The following is a 16739-nucleotide window of genomic DNA, read 5'->3' on the forward strand; positions in this document are numbered from 1 at the left end:
GATCCTGAAGCGACAAAGAATCAGAGGTTATTGAATGCTATGTTTGTGGGTCAGTCCCAGGAGGATGTTAGACAGAAATCGCAGAAGCTTGAAGATTGGCAGGAAAAGCTGATTTTCAGCTCTGGTGAATTTGGCATGAAGGGTGTATGAGAACAGGCATAAGACAGAGAATTAGAGGCATATGCAGGCTCAGGAGAGTGGCTGTAAAGATGGGATTAAGAGAGGAACTGAGTGGGAAACATCCTGAAAGGAAAGGTGATAGCAAACGCCCCCTCCTCCTTGGGAAAAGGAGACTAAAAGGGAATCTTTGGGGCTGAATCAGTGTTTTCAAGGCAAGAGATGTTTGCCATTGTATGCCTTTGCATAGCAAACCTGGACTTCCTTGGTGGTCTTTCATCCTTCTTAGTTTCCAAGATCTGACGAGGTTAAGTCAGCCTGGTCCATCCAGGTTAGAGAAGATATTTAACCAAAACCAGACTGATGTTGCTTCCGTATGGTTAAGATTCTTCACATTGCTCATTGACAGTACAAATGCAGACACATTTGCTTTGACAGTGGATTGTTACACTGGACTTTATTGCACATCCCCCCATCAGCTACCATCTTTCCTGCATTTCCCAGCTGGGCTACCAGAGGGCTTTCTGAATTTGTTTTTAATAGCACTATAGTGCTATAATGCTATTGCATTATAGCGCTGTAATAGCTATTGGGGTCTTTTTAAGCACCCTCAAAGCTGACCAGCTGCAGGGGGAGGAAAATGGTGGGGGTCCATAGGAAAGAAAAGGTCCCCTGTGCAAGCACCAGTCGTTTCCAACTCTGGAGTGACATCGCTTTCACAACATTTTCATGGCAGACTTTTTACGGGGTGGTTCGCCATTGCCTTCCCCAAGCAGGGTACTCATTTTACTGACCTCGGAAGGATGGAAGGCTGAGTCAACCTCGAGCCAGCTACCTGAAAACCCAGCTATCACCGAGGATCGAACTCAGGTTGTGAGCAGAGCTTAGGACTGCAGCTTTAATACTCTGCGCCATGGGGCTCTTGGGGGGTCCATAAGGGGATGGCAAAAAGGAAATGGCACTGGGTGGGTGGGACCTTGGAAAATGTTCAACTCCCTGTCTAGACTGCATGATAACATCTTGCACTGTGCTCTTCCCCCCAAAAAATCATAGTTAATGTCACATTCTCAGACAGTTAAGCAGATCTGGAAAAGAGTATAGTGAAGAGAGAGGACAATTAGTTCACATCATGTCTGTCCTTTCAAAAAAGCACTCCAGTTTTGGAGGTCCAAGAGGAGTAAAACTGTCCCATGGAAGGAAACCTGGCATGGCTTTCCTGGAGAGTTGAAGGCAGCTTGTATGGTTTAAGCAGGTAGTGTGCTTAAAGTGGAACAACAGCTCACTGGGTTCAAGAGCAAAATCAGTCAGTCGTAGTAATAGAACTTTATTTATATATACAGTTTCTTATACAATTCAAAGCAGTGCTACAGGGAAAGGCCGTGCGAGCCCTGGGGTATAGGAACCAGACTTTATTATTGATGAGTGGGATTGTGCTGAGGCCTGGGGGGCACTGTCAAAAGCCTAGGAGTGGATTAGAAGCTGCCATCTTGTTTATCTGACAGAAACTGTCATCGACCAGTAAATTCAGGGTGTGCAGTTTTTCTTTTCCTTGGGTGCAGGAACACCTCACCTCACGATTAGAGCTAGCAAGCAAAGCAAGGGAATCTTTGGCAACCATCTGAGGAGAAGCAATCTGAGACGACCTGGGGAGCAGTGTGGGCCACAGTGAGAGAGGAAGCGAGCTGAGATGTAGAGGCCCTCTGTGGAGGAGGTTGGAGGCTTAACACAGCAACTGCATGGGCCGCTTGGGAAACAGGCACCCCTTCCAGCTGCAGCTCTGAGGCTTGGAGCAGGCCCAGCAAAGCTGAATCCCATCAAGAGGGGCACGTCATTAGGGTCTGGGAAGAGCGGCCACGAAAGGCAGCCACTCCTATTTCTTCACTTTGGCGTCGTAAGTGCCTGCGTTCTTGTAGGCCGCCACGTAACCGCTGGTGTCCACGAGGTTCTCCCGGCCACTCTTGCCTTTGCCTTTGCCGGTCTCATCGAAGCGTTCCTTGTGGGAGCCCGTGTACTTGGACGTGTCTGTGAGCCTCTCTACAGCACCCACAGACTTGGCTTTCTGCCAATCACAAAACAGCATTTAGAACCTCTGCTGTCTCTCTTAAAACACCCCTCCCTTTGAAGCCACTTCCAACCACCTCTTCTAGCACAACAGCCTGATGCAAGAAACTGCATTATAGCAAGTCAAGATCCCTGGTCTGTCTAGCCTTTTTAATGGCAAGTTCTTGGGCTTACCAGAGATCCTTGACCACAGGTTTCACCTGAGATACCTGAATCTCCAGGTTCTCAGGCACAGGTCTTATATGAGATACTTTTAGTTGGCGACTGAATCTGAACACCCACGAAGCTGCCTTCTACTGCATCAGACCATCGGTCTATCCAGGTCAGTCTAGTACAGGGGTGGCCAAATTTGCTTAATGAAAGAGCCACATAGAATAAATGTCAGATGTTAGAGAGCTGTAAGACATGAACATCAGATATTTGAGAGCCACGAGACAGGAAGGAAGGAAGGAAGGAAGGAAGGAAGGAAGGAAGGCAGGCAGGCAGGCAGGCAGGAAGGAAGGAAGGAAGGAAGGAAGGAAGGAAGGAAGGAAGGAAGGAAGGAAGGAAGGAAGGAAGGAAGGAAGGAAGGAAGGAAAATAGATGGGGGAGGGAGGTGGAAAGAAAGTAACGTTAACTTTAAATGCATTCTTCAAGCCACTGGCTGGCTTGGATTGGGAAGTGATTTAAAGAGAGAAATCCCTTCTCCAAACTAGCTGATGGGGCAGTGGGGGCTTTGAGAGTCACACAATATGTGTGAAAGAGCCACATGTGGCTCCCAAGATAGTTTGGCCACCCCTGCTCTAGCAGCAGCTCTCCATGGTCTTGGGTACAGACCATCACCTACTAACTGATCTTGAACATTCCAGGAATCACACCTGGGACCTACAGCATGCAAAGCAGGTGTTCTACCACTCTTCCCCCCAGGGGTGGAATTCTAGCAGGAGCTCCTTTGCATATTAGGCCACACCCCCCCGATGTAGCCAATCCTCCAAGCTCTTGGAGGATTGGCTACAACAGGAGTATGTGGCCTAATATGCAAAGGAGCTCCTGCTAGAATTCCACCCCTGCAGTAACCCCTAAACCAGAAACCCTCTGCCTGCAAAACTGGCCACAGGTCCTTTCCACTGCTGCTGAGAGAAGGAGATGACGGTACTATATTGAAGGATAGTAGCAGCATCTCTGTTCTATCAAGTATCTTGTGTGCGTTCTTCTAAATGAGAGGAGGGAGCCCAGGGCCCACAGTGGCAGCCCTGCACATGAACTGGCCCTTCCATTCTTCCCTCTGTCAGATCTATGGCTTGCCCTGCTTTGGGGCCCATCAGTTCTCCCAAGGGTCTGTGTAGCCCAATAGTAGAAACTCCTTTGCATATTAGGCCACACACCCCTGATGTAGCCAATCCTCCTGGAGCTTAGAGTAGGCCCTGTACTAAGAGCCTTGTAAGCTCCAGGAGGATTGGCTCCATCAGGGGTGTGTGGCCTAATATGCCAAGGAGTTCCTGTGGCCTCTTTTTTCACAATGCCCTGCTTCCGTCTGGCAGCAGTTACTCACAGTGACGCCCACGTTGACTGGTTCTTTGCCAGCCACCAGCTGGCAGATGGCATCAAAGGCTTCCTCCTTGCTCTTGTCCTTAAACCTCTTTGAGGCCAGCTCCTCCAAGGCCTTCTTAAACTCCTCCACGTTTATGTTGCGGGTGGTCTTCCCTCTGGAACGGAATGGGCACAAGGGATTCAGAGCCAGCTCCTGAGAACACGGCCCCTTCTGGGTGGGTGACACTGACCTTCACCCCTGGCCCCAACCACTTTGGGGCTAAAGAAGATTTAAAAATAATAATAAAGGAGAGAAAAATGGAAAATGTACCAGCAGAATAAATTCTTGAAATCCTCAAGAAGTAGGGTCCAGTAATACATTATACCTACTTTTCCTATTCTCACATATCTTGTTTTCCTTGCCTTTTTTGCTTATTGCCTGCATGCAGGGCCCTGCTAGCCCTTGACAGTGCTGGGCTTTTATGCTCACTGGACAGAATATTTTTTCTTTTCAGAACAGACTGTGTGGGTGTTGCTTGTCGGAGCCTGATTTAGTATTTTGCTCCTTTGCCCTGTGTTCTGTGGGTTTCACCGGCAACTTGTGGTCCTGTTGCTTCTGACCTTTCCGGCTCTCCAGTGGAAGTTGCCCAGCATTTGTATGCTGGCGGATCACTCAGATGGGCTAGTGGCTGGCTATGTGGCTGCTGTGTTGCATAGGGGCTATCATAACTTTGGGCAAGGGCAATGAACATTTGATTGGTTTTTCGGTGGTTTTGTCTTGACTACCTTTCTGGCCAGTGTAATTTTTTTTTTACTCAGTTTCACCCTTGTTGGATCCTGTCTGTGTTTTTGTTGCATTATTTTATGCCATTAAAGGTTTTTGACTTTGACATTATACCAGCCTGCTTACGTTTCCAAATGAATGCGGGCTGCTTTCACACCAAGGATTTCCCATGTTTCAAACAACTGACAGCTACGTGTGTTTTTTTTTCATGTTTCCGCATGATGCTGTCTGCTATTTGTGCACAGACCATTGACAGCCTTTTCCTTTCACCCAAAACCCCCCCGCTGCTTTATTTTAAACCTGTAAAATAAATAAACCTGTAATAAATAAAATAGATAAAATAAATAAATAAATAGATAAAAAATAAAATAAAAAAATAAAAAAAATAAAATAAACCTGTAAAACCTTGTTTTCTGTCCAGTTTCCCGCTGTGGTTTCCCTTTCACGCCTGATATACTCTGAAGGCCCTCCCCCTCGTTCTCACATGACCCTTCAGCGTTCTCCACCCACCCCTTTTTAATTCTGTTTTGTTTTGAGGAGCAATCCCTTCCACCCATCCAAAAGGCAGGCTAAGTTTTGAGGTATTCTCTGTTGTTTTTTAAATAAAAACCTCCATCAGTGGCTATTAGCCGCAGTGTGTGTGTGTATATTTTGGCCACGGTGTGATACAGAGTGTTGGACTGGATGGGACATTGGCCTGATCCAACGTGGCTTCTCTTATGTTCTTATGAGCATGCTTAACCCTGAATTGGAACAGCACAATACCTTTTTAAAACTTAAATGTTAAAAATCCATTTATTCAGGGCTTTTTTTGTAGCAGAAACTCCTTTGCATATTAGGCCGCACCCCCTGATGTAGCCAATCCTCCAAGAGTTTCCAGGGCTCTTCGTACGGGGCCTACTGTAAGCTCCAGGAGGGTTGGCTACATCAGGGGGTATGGCCTAATATGCAAAGGAGTTCCTGCTACAAAAAAAAGCCCTGCACTTATTTATACATCCCCTCTCACCTGTTTACATGGTAGGCCATTGGCTTCTGTTATGCTACTTTTTACAAGAGTCTGGCCCCTTGCCAACATCAGCACATGAGATATGTAATTGGCAAGTAATTGACCAGCTCTTCACCAGTTGCACTGTTTCCCCTTCAGAAACTTCTCAGCTCCTGCTGGCAGTGTCCTGCTCAGGAAACATCTCCATTGCAAGGGCAATTTCACACACCACTGCTTTTGTAAGCTGACCACCGGGGAACTTCCCTTGGTGTGGAACCAGCCCAGGTTAACCCAAATGGAGTGGTGTGTATGCGTGGGGGGGGGGGGATCAGCTGTTAGAAGAGCACATAACCCTTCCTTTCCCCACCAGTTCTTCTTTGCAAATGCCCTCCCCAGCTGATTTTTATTGACCTCTTCAGGGGATTTTTATTGACCTCTTCAGGGGATTTTTATTGACCTCTTCAGAGGAGGGCTTAATTCTCCCAGCATCCACTGATTCTCCCCTATAAAGGCCTCCCCAATAAGCAAAGCCAGCATTCCGTTCCATCAACCGAAGAACCAAAGTCCCTGTAAGTCAGGCTGTTGTCTGGTAATATCACCTAAAGATTTAGCAGACAAAAGGGGAAACAGACACCCTGTCAGAAGATCCAGAGAGCACATGTCTATTTCTGAACACCAGAGAGAGATAAGTGAAGATGAACTGCAAAGGGAGGTGAGAGGACCAAGCACAGGGAGAGAAAAAAATCAGATCACAGGCAATTTTGCTGTAGACAAGAATACTGGCAAAGGGACAGCTGAGTTGACAGATGCAAACTTCTGAAGGAGAAGGGGGGAAACTCCATTTGCAACCTGAGTGGACTTTTGGGGAGAAAAGACTGGTTGCAGGTTTGACCAGAAAGCAGTTTCTGAGTGAAAAAGAATACAAAAATTGTGAAGTACATAGGAAAGAGTAAGATAAGCAAGACTACTGAGGAAAGAAGGAGCAATCATGCCTGGAATAGGCTTGTCAGTCCCCATGTCAGAGCAGGGGATCCCCTGGTTTTTCAGGCTCCTCCCCACTGCCAGCCAGCTGGCCAGTGGGGGGAAGCACCACCCAAACAGCCACCATGTGCCTTCAAACCTCAGCAAGTTTAGAAAAGGCTTGCAATTGCTTGTGTTTCTGGATGTGTGTGGGGTTTTCAATCTAGGCAGGAAAGCTGCAGGGGAGTGAGGTGAGCAGACAGAGCCACATGGTTCTCAGTCTCTCTGTTTGTTTGGAGGAAAACTACACACACACACACACCAACTATTCTTTTATTTTCTCATTAGTCTGAAGAAGTTGGTTGAAATACAGCAGATGGTTACATTCAGCAACCTAAGTAAATTGCTACAGTGAGATCACAAAAGTGTGTGCTTGCTAACTGTGTTTATTTTTGCTGCTTTGTGAGACAGTGGGTATTACTTTCATTTAGTGGAGGTTTAGCTGCTGGGGGTAAGGAAATGAAGACTGTATTCAGGGGAACTGCACTGCTGTATTTTTATTTATTTTAGGAAATGGGAAAGTTTCCTGGCTCCACCCCCAAAGTCTCCAGATATTTTATGAGTTGGAGCTGGCAACCCTAATCAGGAGGAACAGATGAAACTGCCTTATGCATTTGTCCATCAAGGTTAGCATTGTCTATTCCAATGATTAGTGGATCTCTGGGGTCTCACGCCCAGATCCTGTCAACTAAAGGTGCTGGAGAGTGTACCTGGGACCTTCTACATGCCAGCTGGAAGTTCTGACACTGAATCACGGCCTTTTTCTTGTACCAAAGTCCAACGTTTTCTTGCCACTGTGGCTGGGTTGTCTCTGGAAGCTTGAGAAAGCCCCTTCCAGTCCTTCCATGGTGGTTATACAAGCACCTCCCACCAGAGAGTGGTGCTGCTGCACATATGAATGTTTGATTTGGTTCTACAGCCTCTCTTGTTCTGGGAGAAGTTGACTTCTGCAAAGATCTGAACCCAAGTCTGTGCAGCAGACCACTTGAAAACTCAAAACTCAACTTCCTTGAACAAGTGTGTGACCCTTCCCTTTCCCCAGAAATTCAGGACGGATACAAAACACCCCTGGAAGTAGGCCAGGAAACAAAGGGAACAGGAGGAGACACTTACTTCACCTTGCTGAAGACAATGTCCACGTCTGTGCTGGTGACCCCTTTCCCATCGATCACTTTGCAGTCCTTGCACAGCTTGGCCCAGTTCTTCCCATTCATCTCTTGCCCCGTCGCTTTGGTGTCGCCATAGACAGCAAACTTACGGAAGCTCTCCTCCAGCGCTGCCATCTCTGTGCCTTCAGCCATGTTGATCTGAGGAGGCGATCTGAAGTGTTATGGGCAGCTGTTCAGTGGCCGTCTCGGATATTACCAGTTCCAGCACGCACAATACATTCTAAGGCCCATTAATATATTACAGCTGTACCACCCATCACAGGCCACTGAAAACAAAGTCTGCACAGTGGTTATGGTCCACATAATTTCAACCCACTGGTTCTACTCCTCCCTGTGTTGCCTGCCTAGCATCAAAAGGGAGACACTAAGAATCATACAGTTGGAAGGGACCTCCAGGGTCATCTCATATAACCCCTTGGACAATGCAGGAAATTCACAAATACCTCCCCCCCCCCCCGCCACATAGACCCCTGCTCTATGCCCAGAAGATGGCCAAAAAAACAAAAACCCTCCAGGACCCTGGCCAAACTGGGCTGGAGAAAAATTGCTTCTTGACCTCAAAGTGGTGATTGGCATTTCCTTAAGAAAGGACCACAGGAACTAAGCACTGATGCAGCCCCTCCTGCCCCCCACCCATGAACTGCCAAAGTTCACAGAATGAGCATTGCTGTCAAATGGCCATCGAGCCTCTGTTTAAAAACTTCCATGGAAGGAGAGCCCACCACCTCATGAGGAAGTCTGTTCCACTGAGGAATTTCTCCGTCAGGAAGTTCTTCCTAATATTTAACCAAAACCTTTTTTGATTTAATTTCAACCCATTGGTTCTGGTCTGACCTTCTGGGGCAACAGAAAGCAACTCTGCACCATTTCTAGATGTTAGCCCTTCAAGAACTTGAAGACTAATTAACCTGTGCTGGAACTGTGGCAGAGGTGTGGAGACTTTCCATGTGATGCAGGTTTGTGTGGCAGATGGTGCTATGTGTTATGGCCACTGTAGGAATATAACTTGCAGCTATCTCCACCAGGTACTACAACATGTCCTGAAAGCTGCCACAGAACTGGCTGGAATGAGGAGCTGCCAAAACTTGTCTTCAAGGCAGGCCAGTCTAACCAGTAGCTTCTCAAAAGATCAGCAACACACCATGCATTGCAAATGCATGATTGTACCAAGAGAAGAGCTGCCAGCTCTCCAAAGGCACAGATCTGACATGGGATGGGTTACACCAAGAGGCAGGATGAATGAGATCCTCAGTTTTTTGAGGGTGGGGGATTGGGGCCAAGGATGGGGATTTATCCGCCTCTAACCCCTCTACTCCTACAAGCACTGTCCAACTCATTTATTTTCATTCTTAAAATTAGCTTGGCTACACAGGCAGAAAGAACAATACAGAGACAGGCCAGGGGAGGGAAGAGAGGAACCTGTGTGGAGTTGTTAGACATGGGAAGGGTTCATTTCTTCTCACTCTTATGTTATGCCCCTTTTGGCCCCCCAAATTAGACCCCTACACTCTGCTTCTTACATGAATCTGGCTGTTATGCCTCTTGGGAAGTGGAGAAGACACAAAAGGCCTGTCACTTTCACAGAAGGTTCTAGAAAGATGATCCTATGAAGTACACTTCTACTGCCCTCCTGCCCAAAAAAATCTCCTCAGGCATTATATTAGGACCAAGAGAGGCAAAGGACAGACATCCTCACAGAGTCCCCAGATATTTGTGACGTCACCAGCTGGAGCATCGCTTTCCCTGCCCAGTTGGCCCAATGGGAAACTTCTGTCCATTTCTCATGCACAGATGCCCTTAGCTGCCCCTCACTCTGGGCCTCTGCCAGGATCCACCCATGCCCAGGGCAGACTGTTAGGGCACCAGCCAAGCTGGGGGTTTGCCAGGCCCCAGACCTTGGTTACAGCCTGACATTAAAACATAAACAGACTTGTGGGCTTGGCTGTTGGGGCGGCCACAGTTTGTGTTGCCCGGCAATGGTTGCTATGGGTGGGTCGTGCTACTTGGACGCTGTTGCTGTGGGAAGGCTGCTGTGGATTAGCATGTGTACTTAACACCACACAAACACACACACGTGTGTGTGAACTTTTTTCTCTTCTCCACTTTTGGATCAAGTTGGCTTCTGGAAGGGAACAAAAGGCACGGAGATGCTGCAGATCAGAAGCCAGGGACGATGCAAAGGCTGGAGGTAACACACGGGAGCATGTGCTTGTGCACACATGCAAAGGCAGTAACGCATGCAGCAGGCTCACGGATGAAAAACCGTGAACGCAGGCCATTTCAGCGGGTAGCTGTGTCAGTCTGCAGTTGAAGAACCCGGTTGTGATCACACACACCAACTAATGCACTTTCAATGTAGTTTCAAACTGGATTTTACTGTTTGAACTGGCAAAATCCAGCTAGAAAGTGCATTGAAAGCAGATTGAAAGTGCATTATTTAGTGTGTGTGATTGCAGTCCTAGACTGCCCTTCCCCAGCAGCACTTTAGTGACCAACAAGAATTTCAAGGGAGAAGCTTTCAAGAGTCAAAGCTCCCTTTGCTCACATACCAAGGGAGGGTTGACTCTCCAACACTTATACCCTCAGAGCCTTCTTGGTTTCTAAAAAGCCCCTGGACTCAAAGCTTGCTCAAACACAGGCAGATAAATGGAAGCCCATCAATTAGGACCTCACAACACCACACTGTCATGGGCCAAGGAATGCATGGATTAATGAAACCACGCAAGACAGAAAACTGACAATCAGCCAGATGTGAACACATACAAAGACACGTTGGTCTGCAGTGCTTATTCCCATTTATGCAAATGTATCCAGGCAGACACAAACATGCGCTGCACATGCACCTGCCTAAAGCTTAATTTCCGGGAAGAGGCATGTACTGGCTTAAGGCTACTTATTTCCCCAGCGCCCACGCACTTGGATGCCTGTCCCTGACTCCATTTGCAAGAGAGTGAATGGTGTGAATTCTCTGATCAGCAAAAGACACTCTGTGCCTGGTCCGAAGCATCCTCTTTCTTATGCATTTTCTAAGGCTCAGCCTTGCCATTAAAAATGGGTTTCCTGGATTGTACTTTACCAGTTAAATCACCTGGTGCACTTCAGTAAACCTCTGGGTGCACACACAAGGCGGCACAAGTATGAACTTATCCGGAGGCAGATATTCCAGACTTGGCTGAGATTCTTGGGTCTATGCTCTTCCTGGGATTTTGGGAGGTTCAAGAGCTTACCATACTTCAGAAGGCCTCAAAGATCTGTTTGTTTATCAAGGTATTTGATGTTTAAGACATACCCGTGAATGGCTATGATTTGCTAACGACAGATTTGTTTTATCTCCCATTTAAACTGTACTATTGATTCTGCCATTTTATTAGACTGTCGTAACTCGCTCAGATGTTGTTGCTGTTGAAATGCCAAGCTGTCATGCACTTGCTAATAAATGGGTGATGGCTCAGGCTGTAACAGGCAGTGACCTACACGGAGTAGCCATTCATAAGTGCAAGTACATAAATTTTAAAATGTATGTGCCACACTTAATGTGTCCCCTTCTTTAGCCAAGGAGCTCAGGACACCATACAGGAAAAGGAGGAGGAGGAAGAAGAAAAAGATACTGCATTTATATCCCACCCTCCATTGTGAATCTCAAGCAGCTCACAATCTCCTTTACCATCCTCCCTGACAACAAACACCCTGTGAGGTGGGTGGGGCTGAGAGAGGCCTCACAGCATCTGCCCTTTCAAGGACAGCTCTGTGAGAGCTATAGTTGATCCAAGGCCGTTCCAGCAGCTACAAGTGGAGGCATAGGAAATCAAACCCGGTTCTCACAGATAAGAGTCCACACACTTAACCACTACACCAAACTGGAACAGTCATTATCTTCACAACAATCCTATAAGGTGAGCTAAATTGGAAATCACAGTTTTCCTAACACTGCAAGGTGAGGCTTGCTGCTGAGATGGAATCGGAATCTTTTTTTTCCTCATCCAGGTTGTAGCAGGAACTCCTTTGTATATTAGGCCACACACCCCTGATGAAGCCAATCCTCCTGGAGTTTACAGTAAGCCCTGTAATAATAGCCCTGTAAACTCTTGGAGGATTGGCTACATCATGGGGGTGTGGCCTAATATGCAAAGGAGTTCCCACTACAAAAAAAGTTCTCTTGGCACATGAGCAATATCTCAATGCCATTCCTGGCCACACAAATAACAGAAGAAGAAGAGGAAGAGGAGGAGACTGGATTTATACTCCATCCATCACTTGGACTCTCAGAGCAGCTTACAATCTCCTACCCTTCCTCTCCCCACAACAGACACTCTCTGTGAGGGAGGTGGGGCTGAGAGAGCTCTGAGAGAACTGCTTTCAAGAGAACAGCTCTGAGAGAACTGTGGCTGACTCAAGGCCACCCAGCTGGATGCACATGGAGGAGTGAAGAATCAAACCTGGTTCTCCAGATTAGAGACCACTGCTCTTAACCACTACACTAAACTGGCTCAGGGATGCCACCTCATTGCATGATGCTCTAGGAATCCCCCCCCCCCGATCTCTATGGTTCCTTAAAATTCCAAAAGTGCCCACAGACTCAGCAAAGTTGGAGACACGTAGCTAGGACTACCAGCCAATCATTGGCAACCCCCTGGGAGCTTTCCAGGTGCGGAGTCTGGAAATGAACCTCAGAAGCATTGTGACATCGTTTCTGGGCAAAAACCCAGTAGTGACATCACTCCCACCCCACAATACCCCAGGAATGCCATAAATCTAATTCCAGGAGTGTTGCAGTAGCCTGTAATGTCACTTCTGGGGTTTTACCCAAACATAGGGTTGCCAACCTCCAGGTGGTGCCTGGAGATCTCCCACCTTTACAACTAATCTCCAGCTGGCAGAGATCAGCTCCCCTGGAGAAAAAGGTTGCTTTGAAGGGGGGGACTCTATGGCATTATACTATACTGAGGCCCCTCACCTCCCCAAACCCCCACCCTCTTCCAGGTCCACCTCCAAAGTCTCCAGGTATTTTCCAACAAAGACCTGGTGACCCTATCCAGTCACAGAAATACGACGTCAACAATGCCATTTCCCTCGCCACCACCCTGGTTGGGGGTGAGCAATGCAGCAGCGGGGGTCTGCCTACCACCTGGCAATCCTGCACCTAGCCTATTCCTTCCTCCATCTACTAGTGTTGCCTCTATGGGAGGTTTACCATTTGACATTCCATGAGCTACAGGAGGAAGGGCATGCACACCCTGAAACAGGTGCCCTCTGACTGGTATCCGGGGTGACAGTCACCTGCAGGTTCCACAGACTGTCACAGAGTGGCTCAGCTCATGAAACCGTAGTTTAAATAAACTATTTTCAGCTGGGTGGCCATGTTGGTTTGAAGCAATAGGACAAAGTTTGAGTCCAGTCGGCACCTTTAAGACCAATCAGGTTTTAATCCTGGATAGAAGCTTTTATGCACATGCTCACTTCCTCAAATGCGAAGAAGTGTGCCTGTACGCAAAAGCTTCTGCCCAGAATTTGGTCTCAAAGGTGCCACTGGGCTCAAACTCTGTTCTAAATAAATGATGGATATCTTGGGGAACAAAGATTCATCTCACAGACAGTCATTCAAACCCTGAATTGCTTCAATAAATGTTTCTTTTCTTTCTCTCTGTTGTTTGGGGAGGGCATCATTGTGGAACAAGCCAAGATTAAACCAGGATTGAGCCAGTTGAGAGATCACAGTAAAACCTTAGTTAAGGCTAAATGTGCCTAATAAATCAACTTCAGATCCTGGCTTGACAGAGCCTAACTAATCACAATTATTGGAGTGGCCAGTGTTCAGACAATCCCAGCAACCATAGCTAGCTTAATGAAATCAGAGTATTGTACAGTGTCTGAACTGAACCAATGTACAAGCATGTGGAAGCAGAGAAGTTTATCCAGCAAATGACGGACTTTCAGGTGAGCCAGCAGACCACAAACTTTTCCTTCTCACCCATACCCACAGAGTGTATAAGGACCCTCAACCCTCAGGACTAGAATTCCCAACACTGCCATGGTAAAGATCAGATTTTGGGGGTGGTTTCTGAGAAAGGCTGAGGTTGGAGGGGATCTGATTTTGCATTTCAGATGCCTCTCTACTGTCTATGGTCTTTACCACAGAGACTAGGGGAAATTCCTAAAACATCACTATTGTGGAGGCCATTTCTTCTCCCCACTCCTCAGTTCTTCAAGGATAGGAGACTGTGATTGGAGAAAGATATTTCCTATATCGGGGCAGATAAATTGGAAGCTTATTCAGGGGGCAAGTGCCAGAGCACCCTGACTGGTTGGGACTCCTTAGAATGTCTGGGTTGCCAACAAGCCTGGAGAAACATGTCCTCTCTCCCTTTAATAGAGGTTTAATGAGAAATTATTTAGCAGATGGTGTGCTATTACCTCCATGCCATGAAGTTTTAGCTCCTACATATTAAATCTGTAAGACAAGGCATATTTTCCTAGGCCTGTTGACATAGGCGACTGCACAACCGCACATATGGCATAGATCTACTGCACACTTACAGACACAGGTGTGCCGTCAGTGACAAGTAACCAGGTAGAGAAGAGCATCTCTCAGTTACAGGACACTGAGATTCGACATGCTTCCACCATGTGGCTGTACTAGGTCAGTCGCTGCACATGACTGGCTGGCTGCATCCTCTCTAGAGAACTCAGATACAAAACTGCCACTGCTTGCACTGACAGCAAGCAACATTATCTTCCACAATAAGGAATATTGTGTTGAAGAAAGACACTTTACACTGGAGGGAGAACTTCCTTCAATGGAAGAGTCTTAGTTCAGCAGAAGGGAATCATCAGATCAAACTGCTATATGCCGCTAAAGGCAGCCAAGTGGGAAAACCACACAGTTTCCTGCACAAGTGTGTCAGTGAAATGTACAGACAGCATAACAATCCATTGACAAGCTTGGATTCTACACCCATAAAATCCAATTACAGTTATGGCTTCTCCAGCAACATTCAAAACTACAGCATAAAATTAACCACACACACAAAGGCAGACAGGCAGAAAGAAAGATCCCAATTAAGATTAAATTTTGCTGGACGCGTTTCAACCCAACCGTCCTAAGCAGGTCTGTTGCATCTACTTTCAAAGCAGCTCCACAGCTACAGAACAAACTGGTCTTCTCTTGTGGCCTGCATTAATGCAGTCGCTTCGGAGGCAGGTTTTCGAGTCATGCGATTATGGAACTGCTATTGAAGCAGACAGATCTGCTGAAAGGCCTAAACATATTCAGCAAATTTTATTTAAATTCGGAAGCATAGTTTATATGCACAACCGAGTTTCATATTCCACGTCTGCAGAATGATGGCTTAAAGAGGTGGTGTTTCAAAATAGAACACTGACACATATGGAATCAAAAGATAGGTCTGAATGGGACTGCAATCGTAAATTGTGCATGCTGATCTTCATAGAAACTACGTAATTTAAACTAGAAAACTCTGTCTCCTAGCCATTATTTGTGTATCACGCTGCACTGCCAGTTAGGGATAAATTTATGGAGAAGGGGAGAGAGAAATGACAGCCTGTGGAACAGAAATGAGGGTGTCTGAGCAAAGCCTGAGGCAGATGTTACTTCGTTCCCTTCCGCCATGCAAATGACCAGAAACCAGCATAAGATTAAAAACAGGCACTGCAAACAGGTTGGAACACACACAGGAGCTCATTATAGGCAGATGTGATTCCTGCAAACTAGCCAGTACGGATGGGGGCCAGTGGGACATGTTGTCAAGTCACAGTGGACTTCTGGCAAACGCGTAGGATTTACAAGGCAGGAAACGTTCAGAGATGGTTTGCGTTGTCTGCCTGCACATCACACTCCTGATATTCCTTGGAGGTCTCCCATCCAAATACTAACCAGGACCAACCCTGCTTAGCTTCTGAGATCTGAAGAGACTGTGGGATTCCTGTGCCTTTAAGAATGGCGGGTGACCCTCAGTAATTCTACATTTGTAGCTTTCCATCTTCTCTGCTTCTGACTGCCCTGCAGTTCTTACAGGCACAAGGGCAGGGGAGGAAACTGAAGACACCGAGGCAAGTCCAAGCAGGTCTCCTTGTGTTACCGTTCATGCAAAGGTGTGGTCTCAAATGTCCTTTCAGACCAAGGCTGGGTCCATCCCCACATTGAAAGGATCTTCAATGGTCACTCTGTTCAGCAAAGACAGAAAGAACAGAAGCGAAAGGAAGGAGGATCAAACTGCAAGTTCTTGACCTGCTTTGTGGTCTTCTGAAGCCTGGGAGAAAAAAACTCCATGTGAAGTTAGGAGATCTTTTTTCTCCCTTAGTCTTTTCAAAGCTTTAAGTGTAACTAACCCTAGGAGGTGCCTGGCATTCAGAACAAAACTATAGCATGGGACAAATAGTTTAACCCCTTCCGTGCCACAAAGCACGCTGGATGATCTTGGGACAATAATAGCCTCTCCCCCTAGCCTCCCTCGCAGAGTTGTCGTGAGTGCAAAAAGGAGGAGAGGAGACGGAGGAATGCCTCCCTGGAAGAAAGGCATAATAAAAATGGAGTGAATACACAGAGAGGCCTGATCTGGCTAGCTCAGGTGAGCCCACCCTGGCTTGGATAGCCCAGGTTAGCCAATCTTGTCAGATCTCAGAAGCTAAGCAGGGTTGGGCCTGGTTAGTATTTGTATGGGAGACCACTGAGGAAGGCCAGCAGGACTGACCCTCCCACTAGGCAAACTAGGTGATCACCTAGGGTGCCAGCCTTCTAGGGGTGCCATGTGACTCGGTGACATTATCCGTGCGGGGGGGGGGGGGCGTGGTAGTTAGCCTTGCCTAGGGTGCCAGACAGAAGGGCCAGTTCTGAAGGCCGGACTTGTGACACAGAGGCAGACAATGGCAAACCGCCTCTGAACAGCTCTTGCTTTGAAAATCCCACCAGGGGTCACCATGGCGGATTACAGACAGGCAGTCTGGGGCAAATGGGAGGTGTCTCAAAACGGGGCGGCTGTGAAGCCCTTCCACAAAGCGCTTGTATCAGAAGCGATCAGATGCTGTTGCGCATCATCCCCACAGATTGGTTTGGGTTTCTTTTTTAATTCATGCTCAT

General features: G+C 47.2%; 1 protein-coding gene across 1 annotated transcript; it reads right to left on the reverse strand.

The window, feature by feature from the left end:
- Positions 1 to 1428: 1428 nt before the first annotated feature.
- On the reverse strand, positions 1429 to 7807 carry TPPP3 (tubulin polymerization promoting protein family member 3). Its single transcript, XM_060254395.1, has 3 exons — positions 7590 to 7807; positions 3710 to 3863; positions 1429 to 2176 (listed from the first exon to the last, which is right to left on the reverse strand). Exons 1-3 carry the CDS (start codon positions 7775 to 7777, stop codon positions 1988 to 1990), a joined length of 531 nt encoding a protein of 176 aa, XP_060110378.1. The 5' UTR covers positions 7778 to 7807; the 3' UTR covers positions 1429 to 1987.
- Positions 7808 to 16739: the final 8932 nt, after the last annotated feature.

This window comes from Heteronotia binoei, chromosome 14, assembly GCF_032191835.1.
Source record: "Heteronotia binoei isolate CCM8104 ecotype False Entrance Well chromosome 14, APGP_CSIRO_Hbin_v1, whole genome shotgun sequence".
NCBI classification, from domain to species: domain Eukaryota; kingdom Metazoa; phylum Chordata; class Lepidosauria; order Squamata; family Gekkonidae; genus Heteronotia; species Heteronotia binoei.

Bases quoted from the DNA above. Each gene is read 5' to 3' on its own strand.
- TPPP3 (XM_060254395.1), bottom strand. From the start codon at position 7,777: ATGGCTGAAGGCACAGAGATGGCAGCGCTGGAGGAGAGCTTCCGTAAG. The intron at 3,864-7,589 runs GTAAGTGTCTCC...ATTCCGTTCCAG, and splicing joins ATTGTCTTCAGCAAGGTGAA to AGGGAAGACCACCCGCAACA. The intron at 2,177-3,709 runs GTGAGTAACTGC...TGTGATTGGCAG, and splicing joins CAGTCAACGTGGGCGTCACT to AAAGCCAAGTCTGTGGGTGC.